The following is a 26,410-nucleotide window of genomic DNA, read 5'->3' on the forward strand; positions in this document are numbered from 1 at the left end:
TATTAAGGATTTTGTAATGACAGGGTTAACAAATGATGCTTTCAAAAATCATTTACAAACCCGTCATAAGAATAAAAATGAGAGATTTTACACTATGTGCCAAAGTACTAATAAATACTGTCTGGATTTGCTAAAGTTGAATAAATTAATTAAATTGTATGTGACATTAGTATGCATCTAATTCACCCTTTAGGCGCACTGTGAAAAATATTGAGTTTTATTTTGTGATTCATGTTTTTTTTTCCTACTTATTAATGCTTTTGAATTGCGTATTGGGTCCTTGATCTTTCCTCCAAAAGCTTTTAATTCAATTAATATCAAGTTTATTTCTATAGCACTTTTGCAATGTAGACTGTGTCAAACCCACTTGGCATAGAAGTTCTAGTTAAGTCCTGATTTCAGAGTTGAAGTTCAGTTCAGTTCAGTTCAGTGTGGTTTTAATTTCATTGCTGAAGGTTTAAATGCTGAAGAGCAAATCCATCGATGCGCAGCTCCACAAGTCCCAAACCAAACAAGCCAGTGGCGAGGAAAAAAAACTTCACCAACTGACGAAGTGAAGGAAACAAACCTGGAGAGAAAGCAGGCTCAGTTAAGCACGACCATTTTAATGTTGAAATTTTTAAAATAATTTTTAATCATTTAAAGTGATATATTGTCTGGGTTGGTGTTGTAAATTACGCTACAAAAACCTGGTGATAAGCTGCCAGTACTTTTTTCGGAGTAGAGCGGTTGCTTCACATCGAAAGAAGTCAGCTGAGGTGGCTCGGACATCTGTTTTGGATGCCTCCTGAACGCCTATCTAGGGAGATGTTCCAGGGATGTCTCACTGGGAGGAGGTCTGGAGTTCTCTCCTGAGACAGCTGCCCCCTGAGACTTGGCCCTGGGAAAAAAAGTGGATGAAAACGAATGAATGAGTTCTCTATATAGTATTTCTTGAACAATATCTAGTCTCAAACTACTAAAATGACAATGAAAGTCACTCAGTTAAAACTGCAGAGTTGAATTTTCAACATCAACACTGGACAGAGCAGAGATAAAACTTTCATAATACAATTCAGAACCATAATAAACGGAAAACACGTGTGAATCACAAAATACAGTCCCTGTTAGATAATAACAGATATTTTTACAGAGTGGTGATTACAATGTTTGCGCCTGAAAGCTGTAAAATCCGAACACCTCGTGTAAACCTGATTAATTGTTTGCGTGCACTTGGCGAATAATAAAACCTTTTAAAAAAATTTTTTATTGAATTTGCTGAACATTTTCCATCAAATGCATAACAAATCTCACAATAGGATATTCACATTTTAGCATAACATCTGTAAGCAAGATAAAAAGAAAAAAAGGAGAGAAAGAAAAATAACAAAGAACAAGAGCGGGTATACATAACATTTAACATAGAGAAGAGGACTTTAGCTTTTGAAGTATGTTCACAGTTCTGGTCGCTTTACGACTTGAAAGTCCTTTTCAAAATAAATGTTTAAATCAGCCTTGAGATGGAAGATGCTAGGCTTCCTCTTTGACCATTTACACTTGTGTATATGAAACTTGCCTAACAATATCAAAAGATTTAACACAAACGGAAGATTCTTATCTATATCTTTTGTTTTTTCCTCATAAAATATGGCATCGCTTTTCTTTATATTGATTCTATATTAAATAGACATTCAACATCAAACCAGATATATTTAACGAACATACAATCAAAAAACAAATGCAAAACAATCATACAATCAAAATACAAATGTCTCAACCTCCATTCCGCAAAAAACAAGATTCAGAATAATAAAGCTCACTCTGATCAATATTTCAAGATTGGTTTTATTTTGGATGCTTTGCCGATGTTCGCCACTACGCGGCGGTGTTTTACCCAAAATATTCGAATCAGCAAATCTGAAAGCACAACAGTAAAAATACGGACAAAAAGCGCTTCAAACACACCTGACTAATCAATAAAGAAGTGAAATTAGCTGTTACGGACGACGACAGAGGTGAAGCAAGTCTGTGAACGGGGGAAACACACTCTGATCCGTTAAAAAGTGTAGAAATCGACAGGTGAGTGATCTTTCATTAATTTTAAACTTGACAACACTACAAAAGAAACTCAAATGTGCGTTAATTACACGCTGCAAACACGTTTAGATATCTACTCATGCTTGCACGTGCATTAGATTGCAACCGAGTATTAATTGAAAGTGGAAGCTGGAACCACGGTATACTTTGAAAATCTATACCTTATCGTCCCATGCCTATAGTGTACTCTTTAACATTCTATACCTTATCGCCCCATGCCTAGTGTTCTCTTTTTAACATTTTTTGTTGATATATTTTTCAAATAAACTGTGAAATCCTGTCTCCACTGTAAACAACTTCAGTTCAACATTGATTTTGTCGTCTTCTAATGTTATCGAGGTTTAATTAATGATATTTTGCACCTGATCACAAGTGATTCACAGATTATTATAATGAATAAGAAAAATCTAGGTGTGCATTACAGTTGACACCAACATAAACACTTTGCTGTGGGTTTTACTGTCATTTATTGCTGACTAAAGATGGGTGCTTTTTTATAGTTTAATATAAATATTAATTATAAATTAAATAGTTGACACTTAGATAAACACTTTACAACTGATGATTCTGTGACTAATTTCAGTGCTATTGAAGTTAAAAAAGTGCATACAAATATTGTATGTACCTTTAGAGACGGTCCCTACATTTGCTAATATCAATTGTCCAATGTCAACCTACTTTATGCCAGTAGTTTACCCACATTTTAGAAGTGTAGCGAGTGTCATATTAGTGTGGAGTTTCAGTACCCATATAAATCAAGATATGCTAAATATTAAACGTTATTATAAGATTTACATTTTTACATTTAGTCATTTAGCAGACGCTTTTATCCCAAGCGACTCACAAATGAGGACAAGGAAGCAATTTACACAACTATAAGAGCAGCAGTGAACAAGTGCTATAGACAAGTTTCAGGTGTGTAAAGTCTAAGAAGCAAAGCATTAGTAAAAAATTTATTTATTTATTTTTAATTCCTACCCACATAAACCTGGAAAATAGCAACTTTTCGTCTGTCTTCATACATGATGGAACTACAGAAGACTCAAGCTTTAAATAGGAAAATGATCAAAACAGTTTTTTTTTTTTTTTGAGCAAGATGCTAATGGTCTAATCTGATTCAATGATTTATGCTAAGCTAAGCTAAAAGCACCCCAGAGATCGGCTGAATAGGTTCAAAAACCCTAAAACTGAACTGTTTAGCTCTAGGTGACCTGTAAAATCAGCCTATTTCCAAAAGAAAAAGTGGAGTGTTCCTTTAAAAATTTATGGTTATTAAAATAAGTTTTGTTTAATAACATTAAAGCAAAACAGTTTTTATTAACTAACATGTGTTGCTCATTGTCAAATCCAAAATTTGCTAATATATAAACTAATATTAATTAATATAAACTAAAGGTGGCTCAGTGGTTAGCACTGTCGTCTCATCACAAGAAGTCGCTGGTTTGAGTTCCGGCTGGGCCAGTTGGCATTTTTGTATGAAGTTTGTATGTTCTTCTTGTGTTGGTGTGGGTTTCCTCCAGGTGCTCCAATTTCCCCAACAGTCCAAAGACATGCTCTATAGGTGAATTGGATTAACTAAATTGGCCATACTGTATGAGTGCATGTGTGAATATAAGAATGCTTGGGTGTTTCCCAGTACTGGGTTGCGGCTGGAAAGGCATCCGCTGCATAAAACATATGCTGGAAGAGTTGGTGGTTCATTCCCACTGTGGTGACCCTTGATCAATAAGGAACTATGCTGAAGGAAAATGAATGAATGAATGCATTTGGATATTAGAAAAGTTGGCTATTGTAAATGACATGAGGTTGAATAAATTGGGTGAAATCATGATTAATAATCAGACACTGACGCATGATGCAAAGAAACTCTTAAATTTTATTACTTGTTAAACACAACGTAACCAATAAATACGAAAGAGGAAACAGCATGCAGCTGACAGATTGTTGCTGCCGTCTTGCACAACACAAGTTAAGGCATTAATTTTCCTGACACTGCTGTACCTGGTATAACACTGATCACGAAAAAAAAAAACCCGGCCGACGTCACTACTACTTCACCAAAGCGTACGGTTAAGAAGTTGTTTGTCAGATAATAGCGTCATCTACTCGCACTCGCCAGCAGCAAGTCTTTCAGAGTTTGTCACGGTTTTCACATATGGCTTGATTTGCTGCTTTTCCTCCTAATGATAGTAAAACAAACCAGCAAAGTTAGTGCACTCTTATCCATCTCAGTGTTTTTCATGAATGAAGGATGAGACAAAGCTCACCATGTTATGTAACAGCTTAATGATCTATAGGTTCTTGTGTGCGTTTCTTAAAGGGACAGTCCATCCCCCCCAAAAAATTGTCATTTACTCACTTGTTTAAGACGCAAGTTTTTTTTTTTTATGATATTTTGAAGAAATCTGGCAACCAGATTTTGTTTTCTACAGATAAAAAAACTCTGGAACAACTTGAGAGTGAGTAAATGTTCATTTTTTGGGTCAACTATCGCTTTAAAAGAACACTCCACTTTATATTCGAGTCCCCTGGAGTAAATAGTTAATTTTAACCATTTTTGAATCCATACGGCTGATCTCCAGGTCTCTCAAGAACATTTTTAGCTTAGCTTAGCATAGATCATTGAATCGGATTAGACCATTAGCATCTCAAAAAAAAGTTTTTTAGTTTTCCTATTTACAGCAGAAAAATTCCTTGATTATTGCGCAAGAATAAGAGTATAGTTCCTACACACATCAACCTAGAAAATAGCAACTTCATACATGAAGTAACTACAGATGACTCAAGCTTTAAATAGGATTATTATCAAAACACTTTTTTTGAGCAGGGTGCTAATGGTCTTATCCGATTCAATTAATTATGCTAAGCTAAAAGCACTCCAGCTAGTCTCAGAGATTGGTTGAATAGTTTCAAAAATGTTAAAACTGAACTGTTTAGTCCTAGGTGACTTCTAAAATTAGCCAAAGACTTGTAAAATTTCCAAAAGAAAAGGTGGGGTGTTCCATTAAATTTTCTTGATGCGTCCCTAGTGCTTTTTACAAGACGTTTTGATAATTAACCCATTTATGGCTGTAAAGTTCTTATGTCAGAATAAGAGTATAGTTCCTCCACACATCAACCTAGAAAATAGCTTCTGTCTTAATACACAATGTAACTACAGAAGACTTGAGCTTTAAATCAAAAAAATATCAAAACTCAAATTTGAGCAAGATGCTAATGGTCTAATCCGAATTAAATGATTTATGCTAAGTTAAGCTAAAATCACCCTCGCCAGACCCAGAAATCAGCTGAATGATTTTAAAAACAGTAAAATTTAACTTTTAACTCTAGGTGACTTGTAAAATGAGCATATTTACAAAAGAAAAAGTGGAGTGTTCCTTTGAATGTTCTTGATGAGTCCCTGGTGCTTTTTATGAGAAGTTTTGATACAAAAAAAAAAAGTTCCTTGATTGTTACATCAGGATAAGAGTATAATTCCTACCCACATCAACCTAGAAAATAGCAACTTTTCATTTTTCATCTGTCTTCATACATGATGTAACTACAGATTACTCAAGCTTTTAAATAAGAAAATTCTCAAAACTTCTTTTAAATTTGAGCAAGATGCTAATGGTCTAATCAGATTCAATGATTTATGCTAAGCTAAGCTAAAAGCATTCCAGAGATCGGCTGAATGGCTTAAAAACTATAAAACTGAACGATTTGTAAAATCAGCCTATTTCCAAAAGAAAAGGTGGAGTGTTCCTTTAAATGTTCTTGATAAGTCCCTAGTGCGTTTTATGAGATGTTTCGATAATTATCCTATTGATAGCAGAAAAGTTCCTTGATTATTACGCCAGAATAAGAGTATAGTTCCTACACATATCAACCTAGAAAATAGCAACTTTTCATTTTTCATCTGTCTTCATACATGATGTAACTACAGAAGACTCAAGCTTTATATAGGAAAATTACCAAAACTCTCTTTTAAAATTGAGCAAGATGCTAATGGTCTAATCAGATTCAATGATTTATGCTAAGCTAAGCTAAAAGCGCACTAGAGATTGGCTGAATGGCTTCAAGAACGGTAAAATTGAATGGTTTAGCTCTAGGTGACTTGTAAAATGAGCCTATTTCCTAAAGGAAAAAGTGGAGTGCTTTTAAGTGTTCTTCTGGATACGTCCCTAGTGCTTTCCCGAGGATCACCAGGATCTTCTTACAGAAAACATTTTGCTGCAAATACAAATCATATCAAATTGACAGTATAATTAGCAATTAACGTACATTAAAAAAGAGAATCTATTTCCGAATGAAGCGTCCTTCATGTGACGTGTAGCGTTACAGTACATTGTCATCTAGAGATACCTAATGGGATGTGGACACTAGGATGGGATTCACAACACATTCGATGAAGGGTATCAAAAAAAACAAAACGAATCACTAAGGAAGTATGAAATTCTGTACAGCCCAAGATTGCATATGTCGTCTCGTCTCATTCGTTTCTTCATGTCTCTCGTCTAGCTTTCTTCTTTTTAATGGGTTTGACGGACTCCAAGGTGTCGTCTGTTTTTTCTGGTGGGGAAAAGGTAGAAAGTGGTTTATGAACTTGAAGTCTTGGTTTTAGAAAAGTAAATTTGATGAACTGATTGGTTGTAAGCTCTGAGGTTGATTATGATTGCTGCTGAACCCATCTGCACACATTAATCTAGTTTATTTTTTAAATGCATTTTCAACAGAGGGTTTTAACAGAGGGTTTTAACTTTCATACTGTGCTATGAAAGTACGTGTGTGTTTGGTGTACTTTTCAATGAACTTAAAACATTGTTTCAATAGATTAGAACCAATAGAACCATTACATGATAATCACTAAATGAATAGTTTTAGATTTATTTTTTTGTTTTAAAGTTTGAGACGTCTAAAGCATAAAAATACCATCAAATGTTTAGCAGGTGTTTAGAAAACATGGTAGGTGAACATACTTGTTTATCTGACAAACAGCAAAGTCAGTTACTCTTCTTGGAAAATGTCTTTTTGGTGTGTAACTCCGCCCACAGCTAGTTTACCCAATTAGATTTTGGCACCCCGGGTTGACGAATTGAACATATTGAAATGTACACAGCCTAAATGTATACAGGCAGTTTTATAGAATTATCTGTTGTCTTAGACCCGAGAATTAATGTTATGAAGTCTTACCTCCCTGACTTTTTATCCCTCTCTTCTGTTTTATAGCCATGCATAGTGAAATTAACATCATCATCATCATATTATATAACTTTAGTTTTGTTGACTTTCAAAACTCGCTGTGTGCCGACACCTCTGCACAAAAGGCTGTTACTCTGGTTTCATGGCACATGAGCGGCGTATATTTTATCGGCGTGCATGCAAACAACCGCGATGAGGTGCACGGGAATGGTTTTCTGCATGCATGCGTCAGTCTGCTTTCTCCAGCGTTGTTTTGGTTGCAAAAGAAGCCAAATGTGAATTGCCCCTCACGTCTTTATTCTGGGATAACCACTCTAAATTAATATACTTGCATAAAGTAAATCCTATCTCAAAGCTTTTACTAGGGGACTTTTTTTTTGCACCGTCTCCCCGTACTGCCCCCAGCAAGATCCACTCTGGGCGATCACCCATATTCAGGGTTTCTGCAAGGTCTTAAAGTCTAACAATTAAAAATCTACATGTTAGGCCTTAAAAAGTCTTAAATTCGCTGCTCTAGGTCTTAAATATTTCCGATGTCCATGTATCACTATATCTAATGTTTTAGTTTTTTTTTGTTGTTGTTGCTTGGTTTTCGTGGTGTTGTAGTCCTTTATTTCAATTGTCCAAATGTAATTTGTGGTATTACAACTACAAATGAGACCAACATACAATAGCCAATCAGCTGTCTGTTATTGAACTCATGTGACATCATCGTTGTGTTTGCAGACGTTCGCTTTCAGTGCGCTCTATATGATTTCGGCTGGCGGATTGAACAGATTTCGGGTGAACAGTTTGCACGGCACAGCGTTTGATTTGAGTTGAATATGAATCACTTTGAAGAGATTTTATCTGAATCGGGTATGACATTACAGACATCTTTATGATCCGTCCATGCGTGATCATCGAGATAACCAGATGACCAATAATTCTTGGCTAGAAATTGCAAAATCAATGGGAAAAGAGGATAGTTTTTGTAAAAGTTTAGAAAAACCTGAGGAAGAAGTTTGTTAAAACAAAAAAAAGAGGCCATGGCAAAAGAGGAGACCCAGGTGGTTTTAATATTACTATTGGTTTTAGTTTTACCACCTTTTATAGGTTTTACACTGATGTGTATATATTACAATTTTGAAGTTAAAACAATGTAATAGCTACAAACTAAAAATTAAGTAAAAAATTGTCTTTGATAACTGGAAAAAAAATATTTGAACCTATCAGTTTACAATATACTGATGCCCAATTTCTAGGCTGTATTGCTGATTGGTGCTTTAATTGGTGACCATGGTTGCCTTATCATTAAAATAATTTATAAAAATAATTAGTTTAAAAATAAAGAATATCACAACTGCGAACGTGTCAAGTATAAAAGCCTTGTCTATTTGGTGAGGTGCGCGCACAGTCAGCGGAGGTCCGCGATGCAGCGCTAGGCGAAAGTTTAAATTAGCCTTTTTTTTAAATGGTGCATCTAACCTGTCTTTAGTACTGTTCAATTTAAATAAGTTTATTTTACCACTAATTTTCTGATTTTGCATTTTCTCTCGCATGTTTTTGATATTGTTATATTGGTCTTAAATTTTATACTTGGTCTTAAAAAGTCTTAAATTTGACATTTATGATATCTGCAGAAACCCTGCATATTGCCCAAGCCTAAATTCACCACTGTATGCAGGTACCCGAAAATGTGACCTCCAGAGGGCAGAAGCAGCCTCCAAAATGAGACGCAAAATTCAAACACCACATGAGGTGGTTTTTAATTAGCAATTAATATATACATCACAAACATAATAATTAGCTGAGCGTCTTACATTTTTAAGGCTTGATGGTCAGGCACACTTACTCCTGTTTGTGTTGTTAATCTGGCAACCTGAGTGTGCGCCCAGTTCTCAGCGGGTTCATTTGAGAGGAAAAAAAAATAAGCGTATGCTACATACTGCACTTTTAAATTTGATTGTGTCATTTGCAAAATGTCATGGGATTGCAGTTCTTTCCCTTTATAAAATCCATCAAGTGCATGGTCTTTATATGTCTTTTTGTCTGATTTTTAGATACTACTTTGAAAAGATTAGTATGTTATTATTCACATTATGGTTGGTGTGGTTTAGGGCAGTGTATCTCAACCACGTTCTGGGAGGACCACCAGCTCTGCACATTTTCCTGTCTCCTCAACCAAACACACCTGAATCAGATCATCAGCCCATTAGCAGAGACTGAAAGACCTGTAATGGGTGAGACAGACAAAGGAGACATCTAAAAGATGCAGTGTTGGTGGGCCTCCAGGAATGTGGTTGAGAAACACTGGGTTAGTGAGTTAAAAAAAAAAAAAATTTTTACAGGAAAACTACTATAAGAACCAGCACTGCTAAATAAATGTAAACACTGTTAGCTGTCCAGCGTGATGGTTGAACATACTTTGTGTTGGAGCAGGTTTGGATTTGTCGGTTGGCTCAGGTCCACTCTTTTTCTGTTGCGTCTGTACTGGGGCTGATGGTGCAACACGTTGAGCATCTTCAGCACGTGCCTGCAGACATGATGACAACTTTAGGATCTCATTTTATAGCAAACAGTCAGACGAATATTTAAAAAACAGAGCTCTTACCCCTGCTATGGCAGCTGGGACGTTTACTGTCGTGCTCGGAGTCGGTGTCACAATGCTTTCTGCCTTCACCTGTGGCTGAATCAGACACAGATTCTCCATTATATTCCTTGAAAAAGGTCAGGTTGTTTTTAATTTTTTTTTTTTTTAGAATTTATGAAAATTCTCTTACCTGAGCAGAAAGTCCAACGTCTTCCACCTTCTTCTTCTTCTTTTTCTTCTTCTTCGCTTTACCGCTACCAGGGACGCCAGATTCATCTTTATCCTTCTCATTATCAGATTCCTGACAAATGAAAGAAACACCAAGGTGAATAAATAACATTTTACAATTTTAGGTTGCTTTTAAATGTTACAATTTTAATTTGATATTTGTATTATTTAAACAATTCCTTTTTAAAGCTTGTAAAAGCATGTTTTTATGGTAAAATGACATTTAATAATATGCACCCTTTTCACAAGGCCGTTATGGCATGTTTTAATGGTCATTAGCATCTTAAATCCTTTCAAGCAGGGATGCCCAAAGTTTTTCCTATTAAGGGCCAAAAACCAAACTGGATTGAGGGCTGTGGGCCAAATACATACCAAACTGTATTACAATAAATTTTCAAAGGGGAATTTTCTAAACAAATGTTGCTTTAAATTATATTAACTAACGCAGTATATTTTAAGATATTTTATACTGAAATTATTACAGTAAAAACAAACAAGCCTATTTATAACACAATGGAGTTCAATGCAGAATACACTGAGCTGCTCCTGCCTTCACATGCCTTGTGCATTGTCCTCTATCTGTCAAGTGGCAGTATTTACACATTAAAAGTCTGACTCATTTACATTATTTAATTGTATCATTTCATTTCAACTGTTTAAAGCAGTTGCCCCAACCACCTCCCCATCATTCTCCCTTCTATTCAGGACTCCTAACTTCGGCCCGTGGGCCCTACTTGGGCATCTCTACTTTAAAGTTTTTATATATATATATAATTATTTTATTTATTTATTTTTTATATATATATATATATATATATATATATATATATATATATATATATATATATATATATATATATATATATATATACACATTTCAAGTATGTACATTTATATGCACTTTAGTATGTATTATATCTTTGCATCAAATTACTGCGTGTGTGAGTATATGAGCAGAACAGTAATTTTGACAGCTGCTGTCATCAGTCTCACACTGTTGTTTTTTCCTTTTTCTGAAAGTCCTGATAAAAGAAAAACTTGATGATGGTGTTATTTCAGCAAATATGACTGTAAAAAAAAAAAAAAGATTTGTTGTACTATCCTATTCACTGCGCTCTAAGTTTACCAACTATGACGAGAGTCCATTGACTCTTATTTGCTTTGTTGCAATTGAAAATTCCAATCAAAGTCAGAGCAGAACATTCGCGATTCCTGAATGATTCATTTATAAAATAATGGTTATTCCTAAATGAATCGGCTGTATTGAACAAATTGTTTGAATAAATGATTCAATTATTCACCCATTAAAACAAGGATTTGCCACCAGATACAACATCATAATCTTAATCATTTATCTACAGCAGGCCTAAATCAACAAAGGAACCAGCACAATTTTATTGGGTCAATTTTGCATGTTTTTGGAATGTTGGTCTTAACCACAATCAGTACGTTTAAAGGGATAGTTCACCCAAAAATTAAAGTACTGCCATCATTTACTTGCAACACAAAAGAAGATTTTCTTAAGCATGATAACCACCAACATTTGACATACTATTGAAGCCAATGGGTACAGCTTTTCAAACTGGTTTGGAAGTGAAGGAACAAGTAAATGATGGGAGAATTTTCATCTCTTTAAAGGTCCTGTGAAATTAAAATACATGTTTTTTTAGATGTTCATAATAGTATAGGCCTTTTTCGCAGACGTTTGAATGCACATCCAGTACAGCAATAGTTGCGTATTCATACTTCCGGCCAACACAATGGAGTCAGATATACTAGTTTTCACTACCTCTTTGAAACCTTTACCTCAGCGGATGTAATCGTCTTGTGGACCGACATTCTATCACTCCACACTCTAAACTTAAGAGATACGTTTTTTTTTCATGAAATTTACATTAATTACATTTTTTAAACTACATTTTTCATTTAATTTAGTGATGATCCATTCGTTAGCATGGTTAAGGAAACCTGATAACATTACCATAAATGCTGTTTAGATTTATGCAAAATGTACCTTTACCATAGTGAAGGCTCAAGAATAGTTTTAAACTGATCAGATATAAGGGAGGTAGCGTATAATAATAATAATAATAATAATAATAATAATAATAATATGTAAATAGTCACACCTCGATGTTTCTTCAGCCATTGTTGTTTAGACCGGAAACCGCTTTACGCAACTAACGGTTCTTCTGCATTCCAATCCCACATGTATGAAAAAGGCCTATTGTTAGTTTGAAATATATCTATAAGCTAGTGTGCTCTAAAACAGTGGCAAAATGAATGTTTATAAAATATGAAGTTTGTCAGTTCTGCCATTAATTTGTTCACATTTTTTGATGTCACCTCATACTTCACGGTTTCTCTTTTGCTGTACGTTTGATGTGCTTGAGCTCAACCACTCTCACTGGCAGAGCTGTGATAAAAATGAAACACTATTGGCTGCTTTTCTTAAAAGGGGAGGAGCTACTCAATGCCCCACCCTCTCTTCATGATTCAGTTGAGATTACGTCAAACATCGAATAAAAAAAAATGCACATCACAGGACCTTTAAATGTAGAAAAGATTCTGAATTCTCACTGCAGTCAAACCCTGATTTTGACTACTTCTCATGATTAATTAAAATTTTTAAAAAGTGTTTCCACAGGCATCCAGGGCACATCGGTCTGACCTGCATCACTTCAGTGCCTGGTTGCTCCAGCGGTGCCGTGCTCACAGGCTGCTGCTCAATATAGTTCCCCCACTCCTCTGATGGAGCGTTCCAGTCACACGATGGGTCTGCAGATGAGCTTTCTGACCAACACAACAGCAACTCTTAGTAAGTCTTAGCAGCACTTTACATATGATGAGAGCATTTTTTGGACATGTATATAAATTCATACTTATTCCGGACCACTCATCATCCACGGGCACAGCAGGCGGAGCGCTCCAACTCAAGTCAGGCACTGCAAATACAAATTACTACATGTTTTATTTTGTTTATAGACCAGGTTGTAGGATATTTTAATGTAGGATGTGATGGATCATGGTTGCAGGATTAATACAAGAGCAATATTGTTATGCATATAGTTTTAAAATGTGTAATTACCAGCAGGCAATCCACTGAATGAAACAGGAATATTAGGTCTATCCACAATAGTCCATGAACCTAAATTAGGAAATAACGCACATTTATTACAATTTCCCATTTCAAAGGGATAGTTCAAACAAAAATAAAATTCTAGTCTTCTGTTGAATACAAAAGATATTTTGAAGAATGTTGGAAACTGGCATCCAAAAAAAAAATCAGTGTATATACACTACCCCAGTTGTAAAAGCAACAAATAATATCTTGACTTCTAGTTGATCATTTGGAAAAGTTGCAAAAGGTAGATTTTTATTTATTTATTTTTTGACAAATCATCTGTTGAACTGCATCATAATCTTCACTAATACCTATTGAACCTGCATGGACCCAAGATTCTCATAGAAATCCATCAAGTTTGGTGAAGGAAAAATCATGGTTTGGGGTTACATTCAGTATGGGGGCGTGCGAGATATCTGCAGAGTGGATGGCAACATCAACAGCCTGAGGTATCAAGACATTTGTGCTGCCCATTACATTACAAACCACAGGAGAGGGCAAATTCTTTAGCAGGATAGCGCTCCTCATACTTCAGCCTCCACATCAAAGTTCCTGAAAGCAAAGAAAGTCAATGTGTTCCTGGATTGGCCAGCCCAGTCACCAGACATGAATTTCTGTTAAGTGACAAGACTTTTGTCTAAGCAAAGTCAGAGCTTTCTGTCCTAATTAAATAATTAAAAATCAAGGCATGATCATATTTTATTTTAGTAAAATAAGCATAATCCAGAGGCCTTTGCCTTTTATATAAGCCACTTCTGATACCAAATGATCAACTAGAAGTCAAGTTATTATTTGTTGTTCCTAAAACTTATTAGGCGACAAGACTTTTGTCAGGTAGTGTATATTTTTTTTTATTTTGGATGTGATTGATTATCAGTTTCCAAGTATCTTATAAAGTTTGGAAACACTTCAGAAGTACATTTAAATTTGAGTGAACTATCCCTTTAATAATGAGACGTCTCATTCTGCTGTTCCCAACAAATAAAATTGTGAATTTTTATTATTATTTTTTTTATTAATTAATTTATTTTTTAAATGCATAGAAAGCATGATAAATTCAAGTATCCCGTCAACTTTAATGTTTCAAATAAACTGTGAGAAAAAAACTAAATCGAATTGGGAGTAAAATGGTGGTTTATCCTCATTTAGAGCAACAGATATATTAAAATACTTATTAAAATATATAATTTGATTGTATTTTAAATTATATAAGAATTTTTGGCCAAAAAACAAAGATTGAACCTAGTGATGAAGTAAAAGAAATGAAACCCCAAATTTACATAGTACATATCAAACTGATAATGATCAATATTACAAAATAAAAAAGACAAGTGGCATTGAGAAACCAAAGCTCTGAACTCAATCACACCATAACTTTAATGATAAAGATATAAAAAATAAGATGCCAACATTAGCGAGGAACAAAAGCTCTTGCACTTTTAGTTATTAACAGCAGTTTTTTACAGTACCTTCCATGTCTTGTGGCCAGACAGAGGGTTCGCTGGTCTGACGCTCAGTCGGGGTGGTCATACTGGTCCAGCTTTCTGTCTGAACACTGGTCATGTGAGGGGGAACCTGCAGACCCAGATCACTCCAGCCAGAGCCATTTACAGTCAGCACTTCCTCCCAACACGGCGTCACTACAACACCACAGACAGGACACTCAGTTATTTATACATTCATGTGTATATACACATTTATGATTTAACGCATGTCAGCAACAACATCTATATTCATGGCAAAACAGCTGAATTTAACATTTAACAGTATCTTGTTAATAAAATAATCACAAAATAAGACAATTTTTGTCTTAAATATAGTGAGCATTAAATGATATACATAAAAAAGGTATACATCGTTGAAGTCACAGCTATTAGCCCTCCTGAATTATTAGCCCCCTACTGTATATTTTTCCCCCAATTTCTGTTGTACAGAAATATTTTTTCAACCCATTTCTAAACATAAGTTTTAATAACTCATTTCTAATAATTGATTTCTTTTATCTTTGCCATGATGACGGTACATAATATTTGACTAGATATTTTTTAAGATACTAATATTCAGCTTAAAGTGACATTTTGAAGGCTTAACTAATAAGGTTTGTTAGGTAAGTTAAGGTAATTAGGCAAATCATTGTATAACGATTGTTTCTGTAGACAACCACTCACTTGCCAGGTTAACTGACATTGAGGGTCAAGCCTGCTGCTCGACTCTTGGCTACGGTCTCTTTTTGGTGTTGCAGATGGTCTTCCCAGGTTAAACTGTAAATGACTACATCATTGAGGTAGGCTGCAGACCACTCTTCACATCCCCTCAGCACTTAATCCATCAGCCGTTGGAATGTGGCTGGTGCCTTGCAAGCGATAGAGCGAGCTACTGTGGTGCCATGAGCAATTTTTGACTTGTCTGTGTATAATAGTGTGGTTGTACAGATATCTTTTATTTGTTTGCTATTTATTTTGGTTATTTTGTTACTTTGTTGGTTTTGGGTTATTTTGGTTTTCACCCTCATACACTGCAAGTAAAGCATCACTTTACACTTTATATCAGTGAGTTATCATCCATCGAGACCCCACTACAAGCCTTCCTGGTTCATCAACCTCTCAGGGTGCTAATAATATTGACCTTCAGTAAAGTTTCACAAACTAATTTCAAGAGGAGCATGTGGTATGATTTACCGCAGCTAGTCTTTCTTCTATAATCATTAGTTAGCCAATCTGATTCATCTAAACTTACTATAAGTAGCCCAGCTAAAACTACTTCCTTATTTTCGTTTTCCGAAGAAACCCCTATCCACCCCATCTCCCCCTTTCCTCCTTTACCAGGGGGAGCTCTCGAGAACTATCTGATCTCGTACTCCACTTACATGCTCATCGACCAGGCAAGAGCCCTGGGCTAAAATTATCTCTGAGCTCAGGGTTCTCTCCCAGGACAGCATGCCAAACCTGCCATCATTATCAAGCAATATTTAAGTGTGAACTCTTGAAAGTAGATTTTTTTTTTTTAAATTCAACTGTTTTTAATCTAACTAAAATAAAACAAAACTTTCTCCAGAAGGAAATTATATAGGAAATACTGTGCAATTTTTTCCTTTCTCTGTTCATCATCTGGGAAATATTTGAAAAAGAAAAAAAACATACAAGAGGGGGAATAATTTTGACTTGTGTCCAAGTAGGTTTAATTGATATCAATGCAAAAATATACATTTTCTTCTGGCTGAAAACACTGTAAAAAATGAATTGATTACCTTGAGGAATAACGGTGTCTTGTACAAAACTTGGTTCAATTTCAGGTGGGTCAACTAAAAAGGAGGGAAAAATGTAATTGGACTCAACTTTGGTGATTGATATTGTTAAAGAGGAGTCACCTAGAGAGATGGTTATCCTAAACATGAAAATATTAAACAAATTATGTGTCATTTGATTGGGCTGTGAATTAAAAACTACAGCTAATTAGTTTAGATGTTTGTTTATGCACAGGGCAATGCTTCCTTGAACCTCAATTTTATTGTCAAGAGATGTGCATATTGATTTTGTTTTGCTAATGATTTTGTTGATGTTTCCATCCAAATATGTGAGTTAGATCTATGCGCAAAACCGTAATATTACATAAAACATTTGCGAATAAAGCACTGTCCAACGAGTCAAAGACAACAAAATCTTCACTTAATAAACTGGTGCCAAATATCAAAAATAAAAATGGAATTTGCTTTAGCACCACTGTGGGCCTTTTTACTTATGTAATCACTTCAGTGTTTAAGAAGACGCGGATGAAACACAATGAATGCACAGTGGCTTTTAGAGGTGTGAGACCGCTTTTTGGGTACGCAGACATTCAAGACAGTTCTGGGAGGAAATAATACTGAACCGCTTTGACAGACTTTGGCTGAGGGATTTCGTGAGTTAAATGAACAAAACAACATTTCAGATATTTTACAATGTGGTCAATCTGCTGGTTTTTCGATTAATTCAGTCCCATTATGCCTATTTTGTAATATGATCTGTTAAAACAAAATCATGTGACTTATGATGCAGAAATATTTATATATTTATTCATTAAATATGTTTCTATCATATCTTGTGCACTTTTTTTAATCGGATAAAGTTTATCCTACCCAGTTGTGTGCATTTTTAAAGTCTGCATGAACTGGAAGCTGCAACCATTTTTCTTTTCGTATTGTAATGCAGTTCCTAGAGAAACGGAATAATAAATGAGAAAACAGTTGGCGGGGCTTGTTTTTTCTACTACGAGCTGATTGGATGTAGTAAAGTAGGCATGTCATTCGGGAAAAGGGTTTGGAAGAGTTATTACAACCTAAAGCCTTTATACTTCTGCGTCGAGCGATCGGCGTGACCCACGGCGCATGCCTTGCGCGTTGTTGTGCAATTATACTTCTGCGCGCTGTTTGTGTTGCTCTGCAATAACACTTCCGAAACGCTAGCTGGCAGTAGTTTATGTTTCTCTGTGTCGAGTTTCTTCGCTGGTGTTTTGTTTTTTCTGAACGCTTCCTTGATGTACAAGTAGCTCAAACTCGCTTATTTTGAGGCGGGAACCGGTGGACGTGCAACAACTTTAATCATATCTGGATCTCCTTCACAGGACTCGAATGGCTGCGTTGGAGCATAGGCTGCGCTTGACGCAAAAGTATAACTCAGCCTTAACCAGACACCTCATCCTCACCATTTCTGTTTGTTGTCATAGCGCAGTCAACACTGGCAGTGCAAGGGGCGTGGTTAAGTATATAAGCCACGCCCAATACCTCAGACAGACGTAATCTGAGAATTTAACTGAAAACAAACAGCAAGTGCATTTTCAGATTTCAATTTCAATTTCAAAATTCCAAAATACATATTAAAAAATATCGACATCTCGGATGGCTTGAGGATGAGTAAATGAACATTGTGGGTTTTTTTTGGGTGAACCATTCCTTTAATCCAGCAGTAAACTTACCCTCCACTTCTCTTTGGATTGGAGGTGTAGAAACAGCGGATGTGATGATGGTCCCTGGTTCTTCTGGGGTGGTTTGGATCTGCTCTGTGGCACCGGAAGCTGCTGATGGTACCGGGCTGCCGGACTCATCACCTGGAGCCTTGTCCTTCCGCCGCTGTTGACGCTTCTCTCGGTTACTGACCTTGGTCTCCCAGGTACCTGTCAGATTTACCATCACACTCACGTTCCCGCCCGCTGTATGCAAATAAACGCTGAGTCACAAATATTTATTAAGCACACACCTCCTGTATACTGTTTTACTCAGTTGTAAACAACAAAATGAACATTAGCAACAATTAAATGCACTAAAATAAAAACTAAAACAAAGCTAAATAAATTAATACAATTCTTTAGTTTTATGTGCATTTGTGTTTAGTTTATTCAAGTAAACATTTTTATTTTGAAAATTCATATAGAGTTGAAGACAACCTTATTAAGCCTGCTGTAAAATTATAAATATATATTTTTTATATTTCCCCAAGTGATGTTTAACAGAGAAAACATTCACAGTTTTCCCCATTATATTTTTCATTATATTATTTCTTTTAGTTTGGCTGAAACAGAAGTTTTCTTCTGAATGATTTTAAGGTCCATATTATTAAGATTTTTTTTGTGATTGGCTACAGAAAAAAAACATTTGTCCAATGACTTGCCTAAGTAAGCTAACTTGCCATGTTAAACCTAGTTCCTAGTTGAGCACTTAAAATCCACTTCAATCTGAATATTAGTATAGAGTATATTGTTAACAACACACTGTATAACCTTCATTTACCTTTAAAATAAACATAAACAAAGGAATGTAGGATAATGTTATCTTCAGAGAACCTCCTGACCCCAAAGCTCTACATGCCATATATACAGATTAATGAAAGTTTAAAGCAATGCGTTTGCTTCCTTTGCACCTTTTTTGTCTTATTAAATAGTAAAGTCACGGACGGTCCATTCAAATAATCCTCTTTTCGTTTTGCTTTAATGCACTTAAAATAATGAGAACATCTCTATCATAGAAATGTAAGGCTCTACCATCTTCACTTCTGTCTCTTGTTGTGTGTGGGATTTAATGTGACTACATTAATTTTAAATTCAGCAATTTTTTAAAAGCGAATTAACTGAAAAAAGTAAAAATATTTGACTTTTTAGTTTAAAGTAATGCATTACTTTACTCGTTACATAGAAAAGTAATATTATTAACTCGCGTTACCTGTAATGCGTTACCCCCAACACTGATTATAAGTATATTAGTATAGTATAAAATAACTAGTATGTAGTGTCATCGTTGAAAAAAATAAAAAAATAGTTATTAACTTTTTTGTTTAAAAATATGCAGTGCTTGTGAAATATTAGAAAATTAAAATTTTACATTAATTATTTATTAATAATTTTAAAGTCTTCAATTGTACGGTTTAATTTTGGTATTCTCAATAAACATTATTTAAGATACATGGAAAGAGGATATTAAATTGAACAGTCTAAAGTTTAAAATGATGTTTGTTTAAATAAAAATCTCAAATTAATTTTCGTTAACAGTAACAGATATTTATGTAAAAATGAAACGTACTTATTCTGACCATCATTTACAAATCCTGTATGTCATTTTAAATATCATCAAATCATTCTTGCTCTAAATATGCTGACAATTTGTGTTTTTGTTTATGGGTGAGGGAGTGGCACAGTGGGTAATGCTGTCGCCTCACAGGAAGAAGGTTGCTGGTTCGAGCCTAGGCTGGGTCAGTTGGCATTTCTGCGTGGAGTTTGCATGTTCTCCCCGTGTGTGCGTGGGTTTTCTCCAGGTGAATGAGTGTGTATGGATGTTTCCCAGTACTGGATTGCAACTGGAAAGGTATCCATTGCGTAAAACATATGCTTGATAAGTTGGCAGTTCATTCTGCTGTGGCGACCCCTGATTAATACAGGGACTAAGCCGAAAAGAAAATGAATGAATGAACTACTGTTACAATGAAAAAAAGTGTAATTTACCAAATTAAAATGTTTCACAGAGTAAATAAAAAGTACAGTATCAACAGAAATTAGTCCAAGGCACTCGGAAAATGTGGAAAATTTAAAAAGCCTTTATTCACATGGCTAAATCTTAAAAGAAACCTTCGCGTTTCGGCAAGGATCTGCCTTCATCAGGGTAACAGTGATCAGGTGCGTTTAGAGTCTCTTTTCAAAAGGCTTTTTAAGTTTTCCACATTTTCCGAGTGCCTTGGACTAATTTCTGTTGATGTTTTGATGAATCCCTTACCCAAAGCGCACCGACCAAATATTTGAGTTACCCCTGAGCACTTTTTGTTTGTTTTTCTAAAAAGAACAGTATATTCAACCAGTACTTACAACAAAATACACATTCAGTTATTTCTTATTTTTATTATTTCTGTTAATTATTTATGAAGCTTGGAAATCACATTAATTAAATATCACAATGTACCTTCATCAGGCTCTTTGCCGTCAACAGATGTAGAGGATTTCTTCTCTTTTGCAGCAGCTTTTGTCTTTTTCTTATTCTTCTTTCCCTAAAATCGTGAGAAAGATCAGCATGAATAAATGACTATTTACATTTGTGTGAATTATTATCCATTTAAATGTCAAAGAAAACGAAACGGGGGACTTTATTACCTTGTCAGCCTTCACTTCTGCTAGTTCTTGATCATCTGCAGTTTTAACCTCCTCCTGTGGTTCAACAGCAAGTCCATTCCTCTGTGCTTTCTGTGAGACATTTCAAAAACAAACTTTTAAAATGAAAGGTAATGGGATATTAATGCATGTAATAAATACTACCCATATTTATTCATGACTTAATTTCATTCCTTTTGACAGGTGTTGAATAAAACATCTGAGAATAGAAAATGCTGTTTCTGATGTGAAAGAGTCCTTGTTTTAAAGGGGACCTATTATGCAAAAATCACTTTTATAAGGGGCTTAAACACAGCTTTGTGGCAACAGTCTGTCAATATAACCAGCTTCTAATGGTAAAAATTTAGAGGCAACGCAGTGGGTAGCAATGTCGCCTCACAGCAAGAAAATCGCTGGTTCGAGGGTTGGCTGGGTCAGTTGGCATTTCTGTGTGGAGTTTGCATGTTCTCCCCGTGTTGGCGTGGGTTTCTCCTACAAGTCCAAAGACGCAGTATAGGTGAATTGGGTAAGCTAATTTGTCCATAGTGTATGTGTGTGAATGAGTGTTTAAGGATGTTTCCCAGTTATGGGTTGCAGCTGAAGGGCATCTGCTGCATAAAACATATGTTGGATAAGTTGGTGATTCAATCCACTGTGGCGACCCCAGATTAATAAAGGGACTAAGCCGAAAAGAAAATGAATGAATAATCACACTAGATAAAAACAGTCTGCAGAAACACTTTGATTGACATTCTCTGTTTGTACATGTCACCAGAAGCGGAAAGCCCTGTCCATTAGTCACAATCTCTAACAATTTAACAATTGCTTTTCCTGCAGTTCCCGGATGTAATGTTGAATTTTACCAGTCGAATTTGAGCCACTGAATTTATGGAAGCGAATATTTGAACTGAAATAAAATGAACTGAAAATTACCTTTTGAATATTATACATCGTATTTTTAAAGGGTATTGAATATTTTGTAAGTGAATCCTGGAAATTGAAAATGAATTATTGAATTTATAAGTACGAAAACATGTTTGAAATATTTTTAGTTGAACTATTCACAGCTTAAATAAACAGCTATGTTAAATTTCAGGACCTAAAAATACAAACCCTGCAATTCAAGTCATTAAAATGCAAGAACTTGTTAAATACGGTGTATTATTTTTTTCAGTTTGTGCTATTCAACAAGCTTTTTAATTCAATACTTTTGGCATTGATTTTGTTCCATACCAGTGTCTCTCTTCTGTCTGAAGAATGTTGGAAACTAGCAGCCATTGACTTCCATTGTATTTTTTTTACCTAGTACAAACATCAATGTTTAACAGTTACCAGCATTCTTTAAAATATATTTTGTGTTAAACAAAAAATAAAGAAAAGCATCAAGGTTCGGAAGCAACTCCGAGCGAGTTAAATGGTGAGTGAATTTCCATTTTGGGTTAACTAACTAGTCGTTTAACCTGATGCGGCCGTGAACGACTCAATGTATTTTTAAGAAAACGATTCAATGACTCAATCGTCTCCACTCACAGGCGTAACGACGACACCTGCAGCAAATGAATCGCTTACGTCAACCAATTCAAAAGAATCGAGCCACCAATAATGATTCAAATCCCTCCCAGACAAGCGGTAAATATAGTAGCAAGTCAAACCTTCTCTGTATTTTTCTTTCTGTTCCTCCTCTTGGGCTCATCTGCCTTCTTCACCGGTTGCGCTGGACCCGTATTTTCTTCGGAGTCTCCGGTTTCTGTCCCTGCGAGTCTTTTGGAGAAACCGCGACAAACGGACACCCATAAGACCAGCAGGAGAACCAGACCGGCCCAGGCCGTTAAAAGAAGCAGCCATGGAGCGCACAGATCAGGATTCAACCCTAAGTCTATTCCCAGCTCAGACTTCAGATAGACGAGGCCGGTGGACAGGCTTTCTCTGACATATCCCGTTATCTGCTCCACGTGCAGCGACGCGATCTCTTGCCAACCCGGTGCCATTGCAATCTATTGTGCTGGCACCGGCGTGCAATCATTCACAAAATCAACACTCTGAAATTAATCATACAGAAAAATGCATCGCACTGCCAGTCGCCTGCCCCCAGCGTGCCACCGCCGATTACGGCTGCTTCTGTTCGGTCATTGGCCGAGGCTGAGTGAATCGACTGGCAGACAAGCTCCCCTTATTGGCCTGGAGTGCAATCGAGGGATTTAAGCTGGGATTTTGAGGCTATACTGTCCGAATTTAGCCTTTATTCAGTTGCATGAAAGCAGCCTAAATTAAGTTACTATGGAGCTTTTATATTTTTTTTGCAACAACCAGGCTAAGATTAATCCTAATGATTTATACGTTTCTTTGTCAATGATACAAGAAATTGTTTTACAGTTACTCCATGCTCTTGGTTATTTACACATATTTCCAACAATTAGTATTAAAACAAGTATATTTAATGGTGGAAGCAGTAGAATAAATAGACTCCATTAGAAATAAAAATCCTAAATGACAAACACTGATCTATATATCGCTTTCAACCACGTTCCTGGGGACCCACCAACACTGCATGTTTTGGATGTCTCATTTGTCTGTCAGGCCCATTACAGGTCTTTCAGTCTCTACTAAAGAGATGATGATCTGAATCAGTTGTTTTTGGTTAAGGAGCGATGAAAAATGTGCAGAGCTGGTGGTCTTCCAGGAATGTGGTTGAGAAACACTGTTATAGATGGTTAAAAAACTTGATAAACTAAACAGATAAAATAGATTGGTGAGTGCTCTTATTTTGGCGATGAACATCAGGCTTGGCCAATGGGCTTGACATAACAGCTTGTTATTATCCTGGATCAGCAAACATGCAACAGACCAAGCCAGGAGGACCTGATTAGCTGCAGTCTAAGTGCCAGAGGCTGGAGAAGGCTGGACGTCCATCGTGGAGAAACTGCAGGTGGGAGAGGTCACGGGCTGTTGTACAGGCTGTCCGTTCAGGATCAATACGAGGACTCGTCTGTCACTGGGGTCTTACAGGAATCAGTCTCATGCTCTCCACTCCTCCATGGCCACCACAGCAGCTGCTCAGGATACGGCCTGGTCCAGGATTATGGAAACCTTGGAAAAAAAAAAAAGAGAGTAACATAAGCGCAGATGCCGTTCAAATTATTATGTCTTTTGGAAAGTATTCCCAGTTCTGGTTCCCCTAAATAATGCAGACTAACAATCCATTTAGAGGATTTGTATTTCAAAAGCATGTGTGTTTTTATAGGTATGCTAATGCAAAGAGATGTGTCTTTAATCTAGTTTAAAAACTGACAGAGTGTGTCTGCTTCCCGAGCTGTGCTAGGAAGGCTGTATCAGAGTTTAGGTGCCAGGTATGAGAAAGATCTACCGCCAGCAGTTGATTTTGATATTCTGGGAAGAATCAATTGTCCAGAATTAATTGAGCAGAGGACGTGTGGGGCTATAATACACCAGGAGCTCCCTCAAATACTGTGGAGCTAAGCCGTTCAGGGCTTTGTAGGTAGTCAAAAAATTTTTATTTATGATATTTAATAGGGAGCCAATGCAATGATGAAAGAACTGGAGTAATATGATCATATTTCTTTGTTCTAGAAAGCACTCTAACAGCTGCATTTTGAATGAGCTGAAGTTTGTTAATTAGGCCAACAGGGCAACCGCCTAGTAACGTATTACAATAGTCTAACCGAGAGGTCATTAAAGCATCAATAAGCTTTTCCGCATCAGACATTGACGGCATATGTCGAAGTTTGGCAATTTTTAAGATGAAAAAATGCAGTTTTACAGATGCTTGAAATCTGCCCTTCAAGTGACAGGTTGCTATAAGACCAAGTGAACGATTTAGTTTGGTAATAGCCTACGTCTCACCTCATGTCATTCATTCATTCTTATTTCATTTCAGCTTAGTCCCTTTTATTAATCAGGGGTTGCCACAGCGGAATGAACCACCAACTTATCCAGCATATGTTTTACGCCGCGAATGCCCTTCCAGCTGCAACCCATCACTGGGAAACACCCAAACACTCACATTCACATACACTTAAGACAATTTAGCTTATTAAATTCACCTATAGCACATGTTTTTGGACTTGTGGGTGAAACTGGAGCAGCTAGAGGAAACCCACACTAACACTGGGAGAACATGCAAACTCCACACAGAAACGCCACCTGACCCAGCCGAGGCTCGAACCAGAGACTTTCTTGCTGTGAGGCGATCATGCTACCCACTGTGACACTATGCAGCCTATGTATATATTTTTTATTATTAATTAATTTTATATTTATTTATTTATTTATTTATTTATAGTTGACCTATTTTACCCACCCCTTGCTTAGTTATGAATGCGGAGTGAGTGGTGTGTGGTTTTTTTAATTGTATTGCTTAATTGAGAGAGAAAGAAAACGTAAGCTAATTGTGTTCTGCTGCTAGATTGGAGCAGTTGATGTCTAATGATTCTTTGTGTCTTTAAATAAAAACAGAGTTAAACTAAGTTATTATTTGATAGCACTTAAGTGTTAGTTCAGAGTAGCTTCGCATGATTACAACAATAAACCGGATATATAATAATGCAAACTTAATCAGTGAGGCAAATCCAAATAGTCGTTTATCAGCACAATTCAGTTTAAGGCGGATTCAGTTCAATAATAACTGACCAAAGTTCATACGTAACACTATTTAAATGGAGGCTCAGAGTGAAACATTTAAGGGGGTCTGAATTCTTTCCATACCCACTGTACATATATATATCCAATATCGCACTACAGTGTGTAAAAGAGTGTGAAACATATGCCAGAGTAGTTGGTGGTTCATTCTGCTGTGGTGACTCCTGATAAGTAAGGAACTAAACCATCAGAAAATGTATGAATATAATAAAATATCTACTTTAATTGCATTTTTTAACTATATTTTTCTCTGAGCTTTTCCAGACTCCCTTTGCTTAAGACAATGAAATAATTAAAGACAGATGGACTGAATATAAAGAAAACAGAATTATCTGAATTATTGAATTATCATTGAATCAGTCCTCTGCGCTTCAATAACTGTCTGGTTTAGCTCAGCTACCAAATCTGACCTCCGAAGACTACGTTCGAATAGTTCAGACTGCTGAATCAGTGGTACAACCCTCCCTACTCTCCAAGAACTGTGATTATCCAGTGTTAGTGATACCAAATCTATGTTTTTGTTTTACATTAAGATTTTTATTAATATTTTTGTCAGTGATACCGGTACAGGACATCCTCAAGCTGGGCAGCTAAATAAACTACAGTCTTATATGCTGGACTGTGGCAGTATTTGAAGTGGCGCTTATGAAGCAAACGGCAGGTGGCACTCGCCGACTCAACTCCGCAGCGCGATCCAAACGCAGAAGAAGATCTAGAAAAACGGTTGAAAAAAAGAGACGCGAGTTTCAGTGTCTCCGCGGCGGGCATTTGAAGCTTGAGGCCGCTTTTAGTTTGTCTGTTGTGGGTCTTTGTTGTTTATTTGCACCCAATCAGCGTCTGTCGTGTGATGAAGCGCATTATTGTTCCTCTGGACTGCGTTCGCGTCATTATTGTCGTTAGTAAAGACTTTTTCAGCCCGTGAGTGAAGGTACGTGGAGTTGTTTACTTTTTATTGTGCTCGTAAACTCTTA

The 26,410-nt window shown here is 36.2% G+C and overlaps 2 protein-coding genes across 5 annotated transcripts in view; one reads left to right on the forward strand and one right to left on the reverse strand.

Annotated features, from left to right (window-relative positions):
* Window positions 1–3,932: 3,932 nt before the first annotated feature.
* On the reverse strand, window positions 3,933–22,915 carry mtdhb (metadherin b). 3 transcript variants are annotated; one of them, XM_056475461.1, is made up of 13 exons: window positions 22,436–22,915; window positions 20,787–20,876; window positions 20,599–20,683; window positions 18,132–18,365; window positions 16,429–16,482; window positions 14,651–14,821; window positions 13,146–13,205; window positions 12,940–13,002; window positions 12,729–12,850; window positions 10,020–10,130; window positions 9,851–9,919; window positions 9,664–9,772; window positions 3,933–6,627 (listed from the first exon to the last, which is right to left on the reverse strand). In XM_056475461.1, exons 1-13 carry the CDS (start codon window positions 22,769–22,771, stop codon window positions 6,560–6,562), a joined length of 1,572 nt encoding a protein of 523 aa, XP_056331436.1. In that variant the 5' UTR covers window positions 22,772–22,915; the 3' UTR covers window positions 3,933–6,559. The 3 variants fall into 3 exon arrangements, with proteins under 3 accessions (XP_056331436.1, XP_056331435.1, XP_056331437.1); XM_056475460.1 differs by having other exon boundaries at window positions 9,851–9,925; XM_056475462.1 differs by lacking the exon at window positions 16,429–16,482 and having other exon boundaries at window positions 9,851–9,925.
* A 3,231-nt stretch (window positions 22,916–26,146) lies between these two features.
* Window positions 26,147–26,410, forward strand: part of cep85 (centrosomal protein 85) — a 26,352-nt gene continuing 26,088 nt past the window's right edge. Inside the window, exon 1 of one of the 2 annotated variants that reach the window (XM_056475177.1) lies at window positions 26,147–26,367. The gene's annotated coding sequence lies outside the window, so the exon portion shown is untranslated. The remainder of the gene's footprint in view (window positions 26,368–26,410) is intronic. The other variant, XM_056475178.1, reaches the window with a different exon arrangement.

Source organism: Danio aesculapii, chromosome 16 (genome assembly GCF_903798145.1).
Source record: "Danio aesculapii chromosome 16, fDanAes4.1, whole genome shotgun sequence".
Classification (NCBI taxonomy): Eukaryota; Metazoa; Chordata; class Actinopteri; order Cypriniformes; family Danionidae; genus Danio; species Danio aesculapii.

Bases quoted from the DNA above. Each gene is read 5' to 3' on its own strand.
- mtdhb (XM_056475460.1), bottom strand. From the start codon at position 22,771: ATGGCACCGGGTTGGCAAGAGATCGCGTCGCTGCACGTGGAGCAGATA. The intron at 20,877-22,435 runs GTTTGACTTGCT...AATGTCTCACAG, and splicing joins GAAAGAAAAATACAGAGAAG to AAAGCACAGAGGAATGGACT. The intron at 14,822-16,428 runs GTAATCAATTCA...GTGGTGTTGTAG, and splicing joins AGACACCGTTATTCCTCAAG to TGACGCCGTGTTGGGAGGAA.